The 17,830-nt window shown below is 50.1% G+C and overlaps 2 protein-coding genes across 3 annotated transcripts in view; one reads left to right on the top strand and one right to left on the bottom strand.

Annotated features, from left to right (window-relative positions):
* Positions 1-12,517, bottom strand: part of DGCR2 (DiGeorge syndrome critical region gene 2) — a 98,599-nt gene extending 86,082 nt beyond the window's left edge. For both annotated transcript variants that reach the window (XM_039242849.1, XM_039242850.1), the window contains exon 1: positions 12,169-12,517. In XM_039242849.1, the coding sequence (XP_039098780.1) occupies positions 12,169-12,247 (79 nt within the window). In that variant the 5' untranslated portion in view covers positions 12,248-12,517. The remainder of the gene's footprint in view (positions 1-12,168) is intronic.
* A 2,713-nt stretch (positions 12,518-15,230) lies between these two features.
* Positions 15,231-16,684, top strand: TSSK1B (testis specific serine kinase 1B). The gene has a single exon (XM_039242851.1). The coding sequence runs from the start codon at positions 15,378-15,380 to the stop codon at positions 16,479-16,481; it is 1,104 nt and encodes a 367-aa protein (XP_039098782.1). The 5' UTR covers positions 15,231-15,377; the 3' UTR covers positions 16,482-16,684.
* The last annotated feature ends 1,146 nt before the right edge of the window (positions 16,685-17,830 follow it).

Raw genomic sequence — 17,830 nt, 5'->3', positions numbered from 1 at the left:
ATTTTTAGGGTTACTTTCTGGGTTTTACAAGTATTGTCATTTTTACATTTAGTTATATGAAACCTTTAAAATACCTTGCTCTGATTGTTAACTTTTATTAATGCTTCTTAAAAGAAATATAGCCATATGGTTCAAAATCCACAGGAGGTGACAGGTAAGATTATTACCAAGACTTCCAAGCTTCTTAAAATGTCCATGTTTGTCTGATCGCAATCAGAGAGAGGGTGGTGAGGTCACCGGAAGAGGCTGCCAAAACACTAACTCCTGGAATCGCTCAGCCAGGTCCAAAGAGCTGGGACACCATCAGTATCCACCCAAGAAGTTGGTGGAGCCGGAAGCCATGAACGACAAGATGCCTCCTCCTTCGCAGGTGGGCACCAGATGGTACATCTATCTCCACTCAGTCCACCATTGCCATGCAGCTCTTTCTTCTTGTTTTGGACTCGTGGTGCAAAAGGCAGAGCACCTGACTCAAGAGAACAATCTTCGGTTTCCAGTTTCTGCTTCTTCTACTTAAAAGTCAAGGGATGCCACCAGGCAAGGTGATTATCTTCTCTGGGCCTTGGCATCCCAATCTCTAAAATGGACCTAACACCTGCTTCACTGCCTCCCTCCAAAATAGGGCTGCCAGATAAAACATGTGCACATCTATGCCCAAACTCCTGGGCAAACCTCGAGCCTGCCTTCAGATAGCTTCCCCACATCACCACACACCCAGACACTATCAGCGCATGGCCGATGCCATTTGGAGAGTGGTAGGACTGGAAGTTATTAAACAAACTCAAGACCAAATGACCCCGAACATATAAGCCCTCCACTTACTTTCTCCAACAAGAAACTGAAATTAGAAAGAGTGACTTACCAAAATTGTCACTGATGACACTAGGATAACAAGGTCTCATTACTCTTTGAAATGAAGGATAATACATTTTCAAATATTCAATTATTACAAAATAACTTTTCAAATGAACTTCTGACTATGAGATAACTTTAGGTTTACAGAAAAGTTCCCATGTACCCTCATCCTGTTTCCCCAGCTGTTAACATCTTACACCACACACCACCATGGCACATTTGATGTAATTAGAAAACTAACATTGGTACATTTCTATGAACTGAATTCCACATTATTAGAATTTTCACTAGTTGTTCCTTTTCCCATTGCAGGATCCAATCCAGGATACCACATTATAGTTCATATTATAAAGTAGTTTCTAATACACTCCATCAGAAGATTTTAAAGTTGGGGCACCTGGATGGCTCAGTTGGTTAATTGTCCAACCTTGGCTCAGGTCATGATCTCACAGTTCATGGGTTTGAGCCCTGCTCAAATCCTCTGCTTGGGATTTCTCTCTCCCTCTCTCTCTGCCCCTTCCCCACTAGTAATGTGTACATGTACTCTCTCTCTCTCTCTCAAAAATAAATAAACTTAAAAAAAAAGATTTTAAGGTTAACAAAATTAAAAAATTGATTCGTAGCATTTATTAATGCTAAAACTAAGGAACATAATTGTTTGTTATAAGTTTTATTTGGCCTTTCTTTTTACTGATGCTAAATGGTCATTTATTCAACACACATAATTATCTTCAAACCAGAGAAACAAAATTGGAAAAAATATTTTAAGCAAACAGCAATTTACACTAATGAGCTAACTTGTTAAAACTATAAATATGTAGTAATAAAAATGATTTTTAATTTTCCCAGGAATATACAACCTATTAAAAATGAGATATTTCTTTACTGATTAGTATGACGAAACAGAAGCTTGTTATAATGAGATTACAGTAATTATCTCCCTCAATATTTTCTATTAGTAAAGGCAGTTTAAAATCAACCCAGTTTTGAACCTAACTGTATAACAAACACACAGAAGAGTGAAAAAAGTTAATCCAAGTAGTTTTTGGACCTAGTACATTGAGCATATACTATCAGCCTAAAGACAAAATGAGTTGCAAAAAGAAAAAAAGAAATCCAAAATCGTGCTCAGTTGGTTTGCTGTCGGTAGTGGTAATGGGCATTGCACTTCTGAAACTATGCTGTGTACCCTGTAGGACAAGCAAATAAATAAATCTCCTGATGTTGTTGGAAGCCAGAGTTCTCACTGTAGAAAAAGGCAGATAACAGGGAAAGCAGACAAGCTCCTATGATGCTGGGTTGAAACTAAAAGAAACAGTATGGGGGCACCTGGATGGCTCAGTCAGTTAAGCATGTGACTCTTGATTTGAGCTCAGGTCATGATCTTACAGTTCATGAGACCAAGCCCCACTTCAGGCTCAGGTTGACAATACAGAGCCTGCTTGGGCTTCTCTCTCCCCCTCTCTCTTCCCCTCCCCGGCTTGCGTGCATATGTGCCCTCTGTCTCAAAATAAAATAATATGTTAAAAATTAAAAAAAAAAACAGTATGAACTTATACAAAAAGACACAGACAAGATCCATACACACACACACACGCACCCAGACAGACAGAGGAGCATGCACACACACCCCTAATGGACTAAAAGGTCTAGTAGCAACATCAACCGAGGAGCAATGAACTCACCTAGCACCAAAATCTTGGCTTCTAAATACCATCTCCCACTAAAAGGAACCAGTGTTCCATGGAAAAATGCCTGGGGCAGGAATGATACAAGTGGAACCTGGTAATAAGGAATGTTCCAAATGGATGAGGACATGTCAGAAGGATGCAGAAGCCAGCCTAAAGGGGTTTTCCCTTCCTATATTAATTACAATGTAGGTATCAAAATGAATCATTACTGGGGCACCTGGGTAGCTCAGTCGGTTAGGCATCCAACTTTGGGTCATGTCATAATCTCGTGGTTTGTGAGTTTGAGCCCTGTGTTGAGCTCTGTGCTGACAGCTCAGAGCCTGGAGCCTGCTTCCAATTCTCTCTCTTTCTCTCTGCCTCTCCCTTGCTCATGCTCTTCTCTCTCTCTCTCTCTCTCTCAAAAATAAACATTAAAACTTTTTAAAAATATGAATCATGCTAACAGACCATATAACACACTGAACAGAAAGAAGAATCCATGGATCCATACTGACGGTAAAAAATAAAAGGAAGAGAAGTTCTCTTTTATAGCAGACTACTACTAAAAGAAAAAGTAAGAACAAATCACCATTCAGCAATCATCACAGTGGTAACTGGTTCAGGCAAGAATCATTAACAGATGCTGAAAAAAAAATTGGGCAAACCTATCTCCCTACCTGCCCATCACAAAGGGGGAAAGGCACCGCTGTCCAGAGAAATGCAGCCAAGCCACCCTACCATATGACCAAGGTTAATATCGCCATTCCTGAGACAAACTGATGGGCTGTGTTTCCTGATGCATGTACTGAGGACTCAATGATCTGGGGGTTCACACCTGCTAAATATGCATCAACTGAATCTGAGCACAAGAAACAATCTGATAAACCTAAAATGAGGAATATTTTATAAAAGAGCTGCCTGTAGGGGCACCTGGGTGGCTCAGTCAGCTAAGCATCTGACTTTGGCTTAAGTCATGAGTTCACGGTTTGTGAGTTCAAGCCCCTCGTGGGGATCTGTGCTGACACCTCAGAATCTGGAGCCTGCTTTGGATTCTGTGTCTCCCTCTCTCTCTGCCCCTCTCTCTCTAATAAATAAACATCAAAAAATAAATAAATAAAATAAAAGAGAGCTGCCTGTACTCTTTCATAAGTCCATAATACAAAAGACAAAGACAGGAAACTGTTCCAGATTTTAAAAGATTAAACACACATCAAAATTAAATGCAATACATGATACCAGGTCAGATGCCGGCTTGGAAAAATATGTTGTAATCAGATAACTGGCAAAATGGGGACATGGCTAACAGCACGACATCAATGTCAAACTTCCTAAACTTGATAACTATACCGTGCTTATAAGAGAATGGCCTTGTTCTTAGGAAATATAAATTGACGGATTTAGAAATGAAAGGTTGTGATTCCTCCAACTTAGTTTCAAGCAGTCCTCCATGTGCACACATGTATGCCCACAAATGTGTGGTGAGTCAAATGTTAACAACTGGTGAATGGAGATGAACTACATAAAGGTGGAGTTCATGGTACTACTCTTGCAACTTTTCTGTAGGTATGAATGTTCCCAGAGTGGAAAGTTTATTGTTGTTGTTGTTGTTTTAAAGAAGTATCCCTCTGACTTCCTCTGAAGGAAGATATTTTGAAATCTTAATTCTTTTTGGAATTAAGCTTCCTCATACCAATAAAAAAAAAAAAATGCTGACCATTGGCTCTTTGAGATTTGGTTTCATTTTTGCCCTTAAGGCACCTCTCAACTGAATAATTTTGTTCATATCAATGTTCCCCTAAATGGCCAGTCTACCTCTAAATTATCCTTTAGATAAATAAGCATTTATGAAATTATGCCATTTAGATAAATAAGCACACAAGTTTGAGCTATAGCATAAAGACATGTGAAAACCAGGAGCCCAACCTGGAACTGCTGCAGATAATAGCTTTAGACTGAGACAAATACCTGAGAGCTGGGGAACAGTCAGTTGGAACATCTGCCTGTGTACTTTGTAAGGTGAGAGTTAGGTCTCCTCAGCCTATTGGCCACACCATCTCCAACTGTAAATCTCACTAAACTGCAGCTTCTGGCTGATGAGGCTTAGGTACGAGGCCTCTCCCAGAACCAGACCCCACAGGCAAAACAAAATAAAACTGAGGAGGGGCACCTAGGTGGCTCCGTTTGTTAACTGACGCTCGATTTGAGCTCAGGTCATGATCTCAGGACTTGTGAGTTCAAGCCCCGCATCGGGCTCTGCACTGTCAGCAAGGTGCCTGCCCAAGATTCTCTCTCACTCCCTCTCTCTCTGTCCCTTCCTTACTCCTTCACGCACACGCACTCTCTCAAAATAAATGAATTAACTTAAAAATAAAAATAAGACTGAAGAAAGTTCTCACAAAGTCTTGCTTAAAAAAAAAAATTTTGTACAACTATGTGTACTAGCCTACAAAGATCTCCAGAACACTGGTCACTGAAAAACTCAATAAATTATATAAAAAGTATAATTCCATCTATGTAAAATATTCCATGTATGAAATTTTTGCAAATATTTTTTTAAAAAAATCAACATCGTTTTTCCAAACTGTCCTGGACGTTCACTGTGGTTCATGAGGTCTGTCTGCATGTGTGCATCCCCCCTCACTGATGGCGTGGAGAAAGAATCTGAAGGAGTGGCCGACAAACCACAGAGGGTTGCAGCAGAAGCCTGCCTTGGCCCTAAACAAACCTCATCCCTCTCAGGTACTTTCAGTTCTCTTGCTCTGCCTCGTATGACCACAAAGCCAGGGATAAATTAACCAACGTAGAGACCATAGGAAGCAACTAGCAGCACTCAAAAGGCCTCCGCATCAGGATGCCTGATTTCTATCTAAGCACTGGGGGTCCTGGAAACCCCCACCTCCCAGCTGACCTTCCGGGACACCCTCTGCAGCGGCTTCTACCCCTTGTCCAGCGCCCCAAGGAGCCCCAAGCAACCCTCTCCACAGTCATAAATTCCTGTGAAAGGTCCCCTAGAGAACAAGGCTTCCGAGACAGGGAAGAACAGGGTGGACACCTGGGGGCTCTCTCTGTCCAGTATACCCACTGGGGCTCTGCTCTCAGCCCTGTCCTGTCCAACACAGAGCTGTCAACAGCTGAGGGCAGACAGATGACAAACTGATCAAACTAATGGCTGGCTGCCAGGGATCTGGAATTGAGGACAATGACCAGTCCGACCTGGCCACATCAGACAGAGAAGAGGGAGAAGGCCAAGAGGCAAGCGCGGCATTCTTGCACCTACCAGCTCTGAAGCAAGGCCTGTACTGTGCAATGGCCCAGGGAAGGGCAAGCCATGTCCTCATGCAGGGATAAGTCCGGTTCTCAAGCCTCGTTGCCAAGCAAGTCCATCCAAGAGGAAGCCCACCCCACCGACCCCAAAGGCTTCCTGACCAACCTCCCCCTACCCCCACCAACAACCCCAGGCTGGGTGGCTGGTGAATTTCAAAAAGGGTCCACATTCGTGAGAAGTCTTCACCTGCTCTCACCGCACAGCCCAGCTCACCCCTGCAGGAAGGAGCAAGCTCCCTGCAGTTGAGGCCCAGGCCAGCTGGCCTACAGCCCCCCCGCCCCCAAACACACCGGTCCTCCAAAGGCGTTCTTGCAGGCAGCCACAAGGCCCTTATCCTCACCACCCCCACCAGGGGCAGCTGCGAGGCCCGCTGGCTAAGGGAGCTGTTGCTCTTTATGTCAAAATATAAATAGCCATTTGTGCATTTGTTCAATAACTGATTTCTGAGTGCCCACTCTGTGCCAAACTAGGCCCAGGGGACACAACATGAACGTGACAAAGAGTAAAACGTGTCAGTATGAACAATCCTAGCCCTGTGCAAAGCACTGCGGCTGTTTGGGGGCTCTAGGAAGCCACACACTCCCCCTTCTCAGACCATGGGAATGGCTAGGCTCATTTAGCGCTCACTGTGTGTCAGTGCTCAAAGCCACTTCGCTCTGCTGCCTCCCAGGTGGGGGCTCTCTCCCAAGAAACATGCCCTTATGCACGCACACCCATGCACCCAGACTTTCAGGGGTCCCTACACTCTCTAAAGTCCATCCGGAGCTAACATGAATGGCCTTTTTGTCAGGCATGTGTTAGAACTGTATACCCATTGATTTTAATTCCCATAGCATCTCTCAAGTATGTTCTATTGTGTCTACATTACAGATAAGGAAACTGAGGCTCAGCACAGAGTGGGCAGCAGAGTGGGTCCTGACTCCCAGCCATGCAACTACAGGGTCCACGCTCTTAACCCACAACACTGGACTCTATAAACAGCTTGTGTGAAGCGACACCAGACCTGGGCTTTCCTTCCTCCCAGGTCAATGCCCAGAAGCCACAGAACACTCTGTGTCCACAGCTCACTGCACAGGCCATTCACCCTCCCCTGGACTTACCCTGTCAAGGAAACATGTCCACCCTGATGGAACACACAGCCCAACTTGGAGCAGCAGGACAAGATGTAACTTTCACTAAACACCCCCAAGTCAACAGGCAAATCACACCAACAACAAAAATCTAGCTATCACAGAATAGCCATACTTTGAATCCACCCATCACTCTGGCAAAATATTGGCTCAAAACTGGGCTCTCTGGATTACTGACCCGCTCTGCAGACTGGAAGAGGAAAGGACCACTCACCAACATCTCAGCACCCCAAATACAAAAGCACACGTGATGAGGGAACAATCTGGCAGTGTACCAAAGAAAAGACACTTAATCAGTCCCTTGCTATCTACTAGGTCCTAAGTGCTGTCACTGATACATTCCACTGAAGAGTCAAGAAACTACCAATGTTTATCTACGCCAAGTACCAAAGGGAGGTAAGAAATTACCTGTGCAATGAGGGCTAACTAGATCACCTGGCATGATGGCTAAGAGGAGCACAAGCCTTAGTGCTCCCAAAATGCCCACGGAAGGGAAGGGGTGAGGAAAGTGCAAGTGAGCTAGCGTGGGAAGCAGGACTAGGGTAGGCTGCAGGCAAGAGCAAGCTGGGTCAGAGGAACAGGAAAGGTACAGTGTAACAGCAGCGAGACCCATCTGGCAAAGGGTACAACAGCAGCCCATTCTTCATTCCTAAGACCAGAACCACCAACTGAAATAATAACCCGGATTCACTGCCACCTGGGCCAACCGGAGCTTTAACCACAGTGTTTCCTGTGCCCTCGATACTGTCCCGTGGTGACGCTGCCCGGCACACAGCAGGTGGTAGCTGGTGACAGTGCCCAGACACAGCAGGTTGTGGTGAGGGCTTGTTACAGGGCTGTGGGGAGGCATCACCATTCGTCTCCTGGGGGACACCAAGTACCAGGAGTCCCCTCCTGCTCTCTGCAGTGGCCAAAGTGTTCAGGGAGAAAGGCCACTTACATTTAAATAACGTTTGAATAAATCATGTGTGTACATATACACATACGCATGTGCACACATGAGGAAGAAGGCAGGTAAGGTAAAATGCTGACAACAGGTAAGTCTGGGTAGAAAGTATGCAGGTATTCTTGGCATGAATTTTATTCTTGCAACTTTTCTGGAAGTTTGAAATTATTTCCAAATAAAAGCTTTCTTTGTATGTAAAAAATTTTTTTAAAAAAGATAATTCGTTAGCTAGTGAGGTCGGAAAATGTGTTAACACTACTTTTCAACTAAAAAGAATGAATTCTTGGGGCGCCTGGGTGGCTTAGTCGGTTAAGTGTCCGACTTTCGCTTGGGTCATGATCTCGCGGTTCGTGGGTTTGAGCCCCGCGTCGGGCTCTGTGCTGACTGCCAGCTCAGAGCCTGTAGCCTTTTTCAGAGTTTGTTTCTCCCTCTCTCTCTGACCCTCCCCTGCTCACGCTGTCTCTCTCTCTCTCTTCTACAAATAAATAAAAAATATATATAAAAATAAATAAATAAAAAGAATGAATTCTTAAGCCAGAAGCACAATCAGCCAGTGAAGTGAGTTCTACAGTGTTACAAGGTGGCAGGCTGTGAAGAGCTCACTGAGAAAGCGCCTGGCAAGCCCAGGTGCAGGTTCAGCTTCCCAGCTATGTCTATGAGCTTCAGTCACGTCTGTGTGCAAAATATCCACACTTCCCACTCACTAGCCTATGTGCTGCTCCGGAAGCAAGGTGCTGTGGCCACTAGTCAGTTCACTGAAGATTTATCAAGTCAGCCCAGACAGCAGGCTCCTCTGGGTCCCTAATGACAAAAGGGAAAGAACCCTGAACTTGGAGCCAATTCACCCAGGTTTGAATCCCAGCTATGCTGCTCACCAGCCGTGCCATCTTAAGCAAGTCATTTGCCTCTCCCAGCCAGCCTTCCCAACAGTACAAGGCAGACAGCTTCCAGTCTCGCTACCTCATCAGGCCGCCTCACTGAGCATAACGCTTTTTTACAGGGCTGGGGACCTCAGCTGAGACAGAGCTCACGTGGGGAAGGCAAATGTTTCTCAGTCGTGTATGGTGGGGTCACCCTGGACAAAGCTGTAGCTAAAACCATGGCGTGATTTTCTCTCATTAATGAAAAGAGAAAAACAGTTTTAGAATCAGCATTGGCTGCTGCATCCTCTGCACACATGGATAAAAGGTCAAGGAGATGACACCAGGGCCACTGGCCCCCCCAAGAGCCCCTCCATGCTTGTCGAGCCTCAGAAGAGGTCTCCAACTTACCCTTCTCACCACAGCCCCAGCAGATATAACAGACACCACTGTTGCTCATTAACGGTGACCAAATCCCTTTTGCTAACCACAAAGGGGATTTGGGGAGAAGACTCGTTCTATCCCTAAGATCAGAGTATTTAGATGGAAAAGGGTCTGTGCCTTCACCTGGAGAACCACTTGGTCTATAAAGGGAAGAGATGTGGCCTGGAGTTGCACAGCTGGGGTTAAGGAAGGCCAGGGCAGGACGTACACAGCTGGAGTAAACAGAGCCTCAGCCAAGGGCACATGATGGGCCAGACACCTAGGACTGAAATCTCATCTCAGCCACTTAGTTTCATGAACTCTCTGTGTCCCCATCTATAAACTGGGACTAATAACAGTTATCTACCTCATAGGGACCACCTGAGAGGTAATCAACACACATTTTAGCACACATTAAAACAGCACCTGGCATGTAACACATCCTTAATCAACCAAGATCAAACATGCATTAAATAAACAAAAACTTTGCCAAAAGGCCAAATTCAGAGCTCTCTTGTCGCCCCCACTCTGAGAAAGCCCTTGCCCCCTGGCCTGCACCAGCAAATAACCAAAACTGGCTTGGCCTCGGTCCTCAAGGATTCCCTCCCCTTGGAAGTAGGTTCTGCCTGATGCTCTCCTCACATACAAGTAAGGATCTAAGCTGGGACTCCAACAGAAAAGAATGCAGATGAAGATGAGAGAAGCCCTCCTTCTCAAGCATCAGCCTGCCTGGAAGGACACGGAACGCACACAAGCCCCCAAGGAGAACATCGAATCCAGAGTGTGACTGGCCCTGGCCAACCAGCCAAAATCAGGGAACCAACAAACCCTCCAGAATTTGCAAGGCAACTCAGGGCACCACTAGGAATTGCTGCAAACTTCTGATCTTGAAAGTCATGGAATGCAAAGGGATAATTTGCTCCTTCAACCAGACCCACATCTCTACCCCAACTCAGATCTAAGGTCTGAGGTCTCTTGTAAAGCTCTCCCCTGCTTCACACGTACAAAAGACTGGCCCCCTCTGCTGCCTGCCTCTAGGCCCCCACACTCAAGCCTGACTTACACCTAGTTTCTGCTTCCATACCTAAAGGGCACTCCTAGAGGAAAGGATTTATTCAATTCATTTGAACATCCCTAGTGGTAGGCAGACAGTGAGAATTGGCAGACACTTTCTGAATTGTTGCTGGCCAGTTGGCAGGATATACAGCCAGACAGCAAAGGAAAGGGAGTTGGGGCCATTAGTCACCTTTATCATCCAGGGAGGAGATGCTGGACATGGAACCAGAGGCACCCCAAGGAAGACAGGCATGATGTGTGGCTTTGCCCCTGAGTCCGGTAAACCTGATATGCAAAATTGGGACCCAAGAACCAGAACAGAATGATGTCTCACTTCTCTACAGATATAAACGTTTTCTAAAGAACTTAAATCACAAGAGCCACAAATGCTTTGGTTCTGGTCCTCAAGAGCCAATTCAGTACTCTCCACAACTAGCCCTTTTTCTGGTTACCATTCCTACTGAGGCCATCCCACCAGTCACCCTGCTGCCCAGGGAACCATCAGAAGCAGTGAGTAACCAGCTCTACTCAGGGAGCCCAGAGAAGTATCGCTAGAGAGACTCCAGGTTGATCAGGGGCTCAGGGCCTTGGCCACCAAGTAAACACTGGGGAGGAGACAGCACTCTATTTAGGATGACAAAGGCAGAGAACAAGAGAGGTGTATCATGTCTGGTATGAGTGCCTTGGCTGAGGCATTAAGGGGGTGGCACACCACTGTGCTCCCCAGCCCGGTTTCACACGGAGACCTGACAGAGCTCACAAGACAACGGCCCTGGACACTTTTGCCTTCGTGGGCCCCTTTCACCATAAAACATTATTAAGAATCATACTTTTCAACTGCAATAGTATAAAGATGAATAAATTTTAATGTGTCTAACATTTCTTTCACCCAATCGGTCAGGGTTTTTTCCTTGCTGATTTTAAAAGACCACTAAAAGCACTCACTGTGGGCCCTGGGCACCAGGCCTTCTGTACCTGATGGATAAATCTGCCCTGCAATTTGGGGATTTGATTTTTCTGTTGCGTTCAATGGAGGGGATACACAAGAGAGAGAGATGAAAATTGTCCTGGACTTTCTGGCTGCCATGATAATGATTCCCCACCACAAGCTTACTTATAAAAACACAAGCTCCAAAGGGAGTTCCAAAAGCATTTAATCATCACATACAAGGTACACTCCTAAATGCCTGGCACCGTCCAAGTTCCGACGGCGGAGACCCGGCTGCGGCACCAGTCTCTGCCCCAGGAAGCTAGCTTGCTTTCTGAGTGCGATGCTTGGCGGACTCAGGACTTCCTAGGGCCGGTCTCTCAGCTGAGTAGTTTTCAGCTATAACACCTCACTGAATGACAATAAGCGACACGGCTACCACTTTCCAGCCAAGGAATTTCCAGGGCTGAGGCGCTGGCACCAAATCACTGCTGAAGGATAACATGGAAAACCAAGTGCCTCCACGAGCTGCCTGCTCTCTCGACCCCAGCACTCCAGCCTGACCCTAGCCGCTGAGCAATGAGGGCGCGCCCCAGGGACGCAGCTCCTGCGCCAGTGAACATCCCAGGCCCCAGAAGTTAGGTTGGGCCCCGCACATCACTCTCGCTTCGGTCAATCTCAAAGCACGCCACGCTCCACGGACACGGATCCAAAGGTAACATTCCCTCGAGAACAAAGTTCCATGATGTACGAAGCGATCGGAGCCCAGGTAAACTCTCGGCACGGTCCCGGGCGAGGGGCACGGTCCCGGGCAGGGGGGCGCGGCGGCCCGCGGGCAGGCCCCGGAGGCGCCCTACCAGGGCCCCGTCCGGTGGAGGGAGGTCCCGGACGACCCCGGCCCCGCACACCGCCCGCCCTGCTCCGCCCCGCCCCCACACACCGCCCCCACCGCGCCGCGCCCACCGCGCCGCGCACCTGGCCGCAGCGGCTCGGTGACGGTGAGCACGAGCAGGAAGAGCAGCAAGAAGGCACCGCTGTCTGCCTTGGGCACCATTTATCCTCCGTTCATCGTCCCCCGGGCGGCCGCGTAACCCCGCGGGGAGGCTGGACCGGGCCGGGCTGAGGGTCAGGGGACCGAGCCGGGCTGAGGGTCAGGGGACCGAGCCGGGCTGAGGGTCAGGGGCCCGGGCCAGGCTGAGGGTTAGGGGCCAGGCGCGGAAAAGCAGCGGGAGAAGGCTCCGGCTAAGCCGCGGCTACACTGGGCCGCCAGCTAGCGCGCACTCTCGGCCTCAGTCTCGGGTTCCGGCTCCGGCTCCGCGCAAGATGGCGGCCGTCCTGCTCGGCTCCGCGCCGCCCCCCGCCCGCGCCGCCGGCTCCGGCCAATGAGTGCCGGGGCAGGGGGCGGGGCCTTCACTCTCCCAATGCGTGCAGACCCTTGGCTGTGTAGGGGGCGGAGCCTGGGCGGTTGTACCCGAAAGGGGCGAGGCCTAAGGTTGAGACGGTGGGGGGGGGGGCGGGAACTGAGAGGCGGGATCGGCGGGTGGGCGGGACTATAAGGAGTGAAGTGTGCTATTGGTTATGCAGAGAGGTGGGGCCCGGGGGTGGGGCCTGGGTGGCGGGGCCTGCAAAGGGCCAGGATACTAGCTCTGGACGCGCTGGGCAAGGGCAGTGGGGGAGGGGTAACAGGGCCAAGCTGACGGACACAGACAGGGGCGGGCGCAGCGGGGTGGATGAGGTAGGGAGCAGAGGAGCGGGAAGTGGCCCTGGAGGGCTGAGCGTGAAGGAAGAGGGGAGCGACAAGGAGCCGAAGTGGTCCCGGGTGAAGAGTGGGTCTTCACACCTTGCATACCTGCAGGCCCAGGTCCTGTCCGCGGCCCAACAGTACTCCCTACAGTGGTCTTTTAAAATCAGAACCGCTGCGGAAAAGAGATAAGGAAAACTGGAGGGACTCAGACAAGCTTTGAGGAAGTGGGAAGCTGGGGGAATGGAGGTGCCACCCTGTAAGGAACCAGCCCACACTACGGGAAATGTTTCAAATGAAGAAATAGCCTAAAGGAGTGTCCTACAAGGAGCTCTGACAAGGAAACCCAGATCCTAGACTGTGGAGCAAAGCTGGCCTCTGGAGGAAGAAGACTGTGCCTACACAACGTGGGAGGCGGCGGGGAGGAATGCTGGGCACAGCTGCTGCCACAGCAGGCCACGTCTGCATAGAGGAAAGGCTCAGGAGACCATCCCACTGCTGCCCTCACACCTGTCAGGGAACAGAGTGACTGTGGAAGAGGGCACAGCAGATGGATTGTCCTCAGTAGGAGAGGAGCAGGGTGTCCAATGGAAGGACCACAAGGCCTGGCATAGGGTGTAGGGCTGGGGAAGAGGGTGAAGATGGGAGCAGAAAAAAAGGGAGACCCATTTTAGCCTGGCTCACCTCCATCCCCACCAACTTACTCCTCAGGAGCAGTCCTCTCAGGCCCTTTCAAGGCACGATCCTCCTGAATATCCTAGGATTCCAGCCTATGACACTCAGGATCACTAAGAGAGGTACCCACTCCCTCTGAGTGGATATGGCGAAGGTTAAACCGAAGGCTAGGCCGGACCTCCCTGCTCCTGCTCTCTCTGGGTGTAGCCTGTATCAGATGCTAGACAAAGAGTCTGTCACAGCAGAGGGGCCCCACTGGTGTCAGAAGCAGTGGTCCCTATCCAACACTGCCCTGGCTGCTTGCATTGTCCTCATGAAGCATTCCCAGGAGCGATTCAGGCGCAGCTTTCAATCTGCCGTGGGAGTTCCGCCACGGTTACAGGCGAGGCCGACCCCAGGGAGGCAACTCACAGCTAAGAGCAGATATCCCAGCCAGTTGTTCCCTTGCAGAGCCACTGTTGGAGACGCAGGCCAGCAAAGGTTCCGATGAGAGTAGGACAGGGAGGTGAAAAGGCCAAATGATGCAGGGAGAAGGCAGAGCCCTGGCCTCTGAAACCGTAGTCACCTTGCAGGAGTTTTGCCCATCTTGATCCACCTGTACCCTTGGCCCTGCTGTGTGGCCTGCAGGTTGCCTGTGTGGACACCACCAAGGGCTTCCAGGACCGAAGGGAGGGAAAAGAGATCAGGGATATTTTTCCCTAGCTCCCTCCCTTTGGGGTCACTGCAGCTTCTACCAGAGGTCACTGCGTCTCTCAAGGTCGTCCTCTACTCTCTTCCCAGGTTCCAGTGACCCACCTTTCCTTCTTCCAGGGGTCTGTTGCAACCCTTGGGGTACCCTACACTCAGCTCCCACCTTTGAAAGTAAGATGATTTTTTTTTTTTTACAAATAGTTTGTCAAATTAGTTTCCACATAACACTCAGTGCTCATCCCCACAAGTGTCCTCCTCCATGCGCATCCCCCCTCCCCCCCACATCCATCAGTCCTCAGTTTTTGTCAGCATTCAAGAGTCTCATGGTTTGCCTCTCTCCCTTTCCCCCACCATTTCCCCCCTTCTTCTCCCCCTTGGTCCTCCGTCAAGTTCCTCCTAATCCTCCTATACGTGCAAACATATATTTGTCCTTCTCCGCCTGACTTATTTCGCTCAGCATAACACCCTCAAGGTCCATCCATGTTGCTACACATGGCCAGATTTCATTGTTTCTCATTGCCATGTAGTATTCCATGGTATAGATAAACCACAGAAAGTAAGATGAATTTATTAAACTCTTCAGACTGCCCTTAACTTGAGTACGTCTTTAGTTTCCCTCCTGAGACTCAGACGAATAGGACCATTTGTCTTGGATTCCCTGGGATGCCCCATGCTGCAGCAATCAGCCCCACAAGCAGATCTGGCTCCTGGTTTAGAAACACCCGCACACTGATGTGTTCACAGCCCTCTCGTACCTCGGGTCCCAGCCAAGTGCAAGACCACTCTCCTCTGGTCTGCTTCAGCCCCCTCGCTGGCCTTCCAGGGTTCCAAGTCCAAATGGCTCAGGCCAGAGCCTCATTCCCCCAGGGCACTCCTCCTTTATGACTTCACCCACTGAAGTCACCTGGGAGACAATGCTGAACATTCCACCCCAGAGTCTTGGCCTCTAGGAGGCAGGGACAGCAGGCCCGGCCAGCCCAGAGGACCCTCTGTCCACAGTGTAAATGAGGACGGCGCTGGCCCATGTCCCGCAGGGATGTAGAGGGCAGCCTCAGAGGCACTGGGCGCTCCCGGCACCATGGATGACGCTGCCATCCTCAAGCGACGAGGCTACATCATGGGGATAAATTTGGGAGAGGGCTCGTACGCAAAAGTCAAATCCGCTTACTCTGAGCGCCTGAAGTTCAACGTGGCGGTCAAGATCATCGACCGCAAGAAAGCCCCCACGGACTTCTTGGAGAAATTCCTTCCCCGGGAAATTGAGATTCTGGCCATGCTAAACCACCGCTCCATCGTCAAGACCTACGAGATCTTTGAGACATCAGACGGCAAGGTCTACATCGTCATGGAGCTCGGGGTCCAGGGCGACCTCCTCGAGTTCATCAAAACCCGGGGAGCCCTGCATGAGGATGATGCTCGCAAGAAGTTCCACCAGCTCTCCTCAGCCATCAAGTACTGCCATGACCTGGACGTCGTCCACCGAGATCTCAAGTGTGAGAACCTCCTCCTTGACAAGGACTTCAACATCAAGCTCTCTGACTTCGGCTTCTCCAAGCGCTGCCCGAGGGATGACAGTGGCCGGCTGACACTAAGCAAGACTTTCTGCGGGTCGGCGGCTTATGCAGCACCTGAGGTGCTGCAGGGCATCCCCTACCAGCCCAAGGTGTACGACATCTGGAGCCTGGGTGTGATCCTCTACATCATGGTCTGTGGCTCCATGCCTTATGATGACTCCAACATCAAGAAGATGCTACGCATCCAGAAGGAGCACCGTGTCAACTTCCCCCGCTCCAAGCACCTGACGGGTGAGTGCAAAGACCTCATCTACCGCATGCTACAGCCGGATGTCAGCCGGAGGCTGCACATTGATGAAATCCTCAGCCACTGCTGGGTGCAGCCCAAGCCACGGGGCCCGTCCTCTGGAGCCATCAACAAGGACGGGGAGAGCTCCCGGGGCGCTGAGACCTCGTGGACCCCTGAGACCCCTGAGAAGAAGTCCGCCACTAAGGTGGAACTCCGGGAGGAGGCACAGCCCGAGACACAGCCTGAGATCCGGTCGGAGGCAAAACCCAATGAGGAGACATTGCAAGTGCAGGTGTCAAAGCAGTTGGATCCCAACGAGCTGCCTAGCAGGGAGACAGAGGAGGGGGCTCCCTCACAGCCTCCAGAGCCACACACCTAGCGAGCCTCTCTCAGCCCAGGGGGCTGGCAGGGAATGATGCAGAGCTCATGCCTTTGAGCCTGAGCTCCAAAGAAGCCAAGGGACAAACCAAAGAGGGAAAACTGTCCTGGATGAGCCACTATTTTCGTCAATTTCTTCTCCTTCCCTTTGAACTTGGTAACCCACATGGCTAAAGAAACAATAAATCACTATATTAGTGCAGACCCCAAAGTGAATGTCTTTGCCCTGGCTGACTGTGGTCATCCAGGGAGAGGATCCTGCCTTCCCCCTCAGCTCCCCACTCTCAGATCACACGGCATTTCACCTCCAGTTTGGGAAAATAAATCCCAGTGTGCCCAGCCCTACCTGTGACCTCAGGCCCTGGACCAGAGCAGAGAGCTGAGCAAGGAAGATGCTACTTCAAGAGGGAGGCCATGAGTGCAGTGCTGAGGAAGGGGAGAGGGCACGGAGAGGACAGGATCCAGAAGGGCAAGGTGGCTGCCTGCGGCAGAGGGGCAGGAGGCAGGGGGCTCTGTCTGTAGCCCCACCTCAATTATGCTGGTTGGGGAGGTGCCCTGCAGGGAGAGGTGAACCAGCCTCTCAACCCCTGTTAACCTCTCCACCCTGCTAGGCAACTCGTTTCTTCTGCTCTATCTACTAGGGGTTTCCCCATAGCCAACCAGCACCTAGTTCTGGACATGCCCTGAGCCATCCGCCCCTGGTCATTCTCCCTGCCCAGAAGAAGTAGTGGAGAGTGGGATGCCAGATGGCCTCATGCCACCCAGCCTGCATGTCCCATAGTCACTGTGTTGCCTTGACTACATCCCTTTCCCTTCTAGTCCCAGTCTGTCCCCAGGGGTGATGCTCCATGCCAGAGTGGATAAGCAGACATTGGCAAGGAGAGAGGACAGGTGTGATCACAATGCAGGCCTGTCTCCTATGGCCATAGGTGTCCCGTAGAGGGAGGAGACCAGCGTTTAGCACTGCTGGCTACTGTGTCCTGTGCTGTCCACCCATGTCATTCTCACACTGTTCTCACCTCAGCCACAGCAGCCCCTTTCTCTTCCTGCTCTGCACTCACTCTGGACAACCTCATGTGGATCTGTGGGTTTGGCACATCAAAAGGACAAGAGCCTTTAGACTTACCCCTCCCCTGCCTATGTCATCGTCCTGGAAAGACTCCAACCCCAGGCCCTGGGAGAAGTGAGATCCAGTGAGTGCCCTGGCCCTGCTCTCTTTGCAGCCCTCCCCACATCCACTCCATCTCTCCTCTCAGCTCCCCCACCCCCCAGCCACCTTCACACATTCTGCCTTCCTATCTCCATGCTCCTGTGTATCATGAACACACAGCTCAGCTACCTCTACCTGCT

The sequence above is a fragment of the Hyaena hyaena genome, unplaced genomic scaffold, assembly GCF_003009895.1.
Source record: "Hyaena hyaena isolate Hyena2069 unplaced genomic scaffold, ASM300989v1 scaffold_219, whole genome shotgun sequence".
Taxonomy (NCBI): domain Eukaryota; kingdom Metazoa; phylum Chordata; class Mammalia; order Carnivora; family Hyaenidae; genus Hyaena; species Hyaena hyaena.
The sequence above is the reverse complement of the archived record's forward strand: the minus strand, read 5'-3'. Positions and strand labels throughout refer to the sequence as shown.

Excerpts from the sequence above, each read along its gene's own strand:
- TSSK1B (XM_039242851.1), top strand. The coding sequence starts at position 15,378 with ATGGATGACGCTGCCATCCTCAAGCGACGAGGCTACATCATGGGGATA.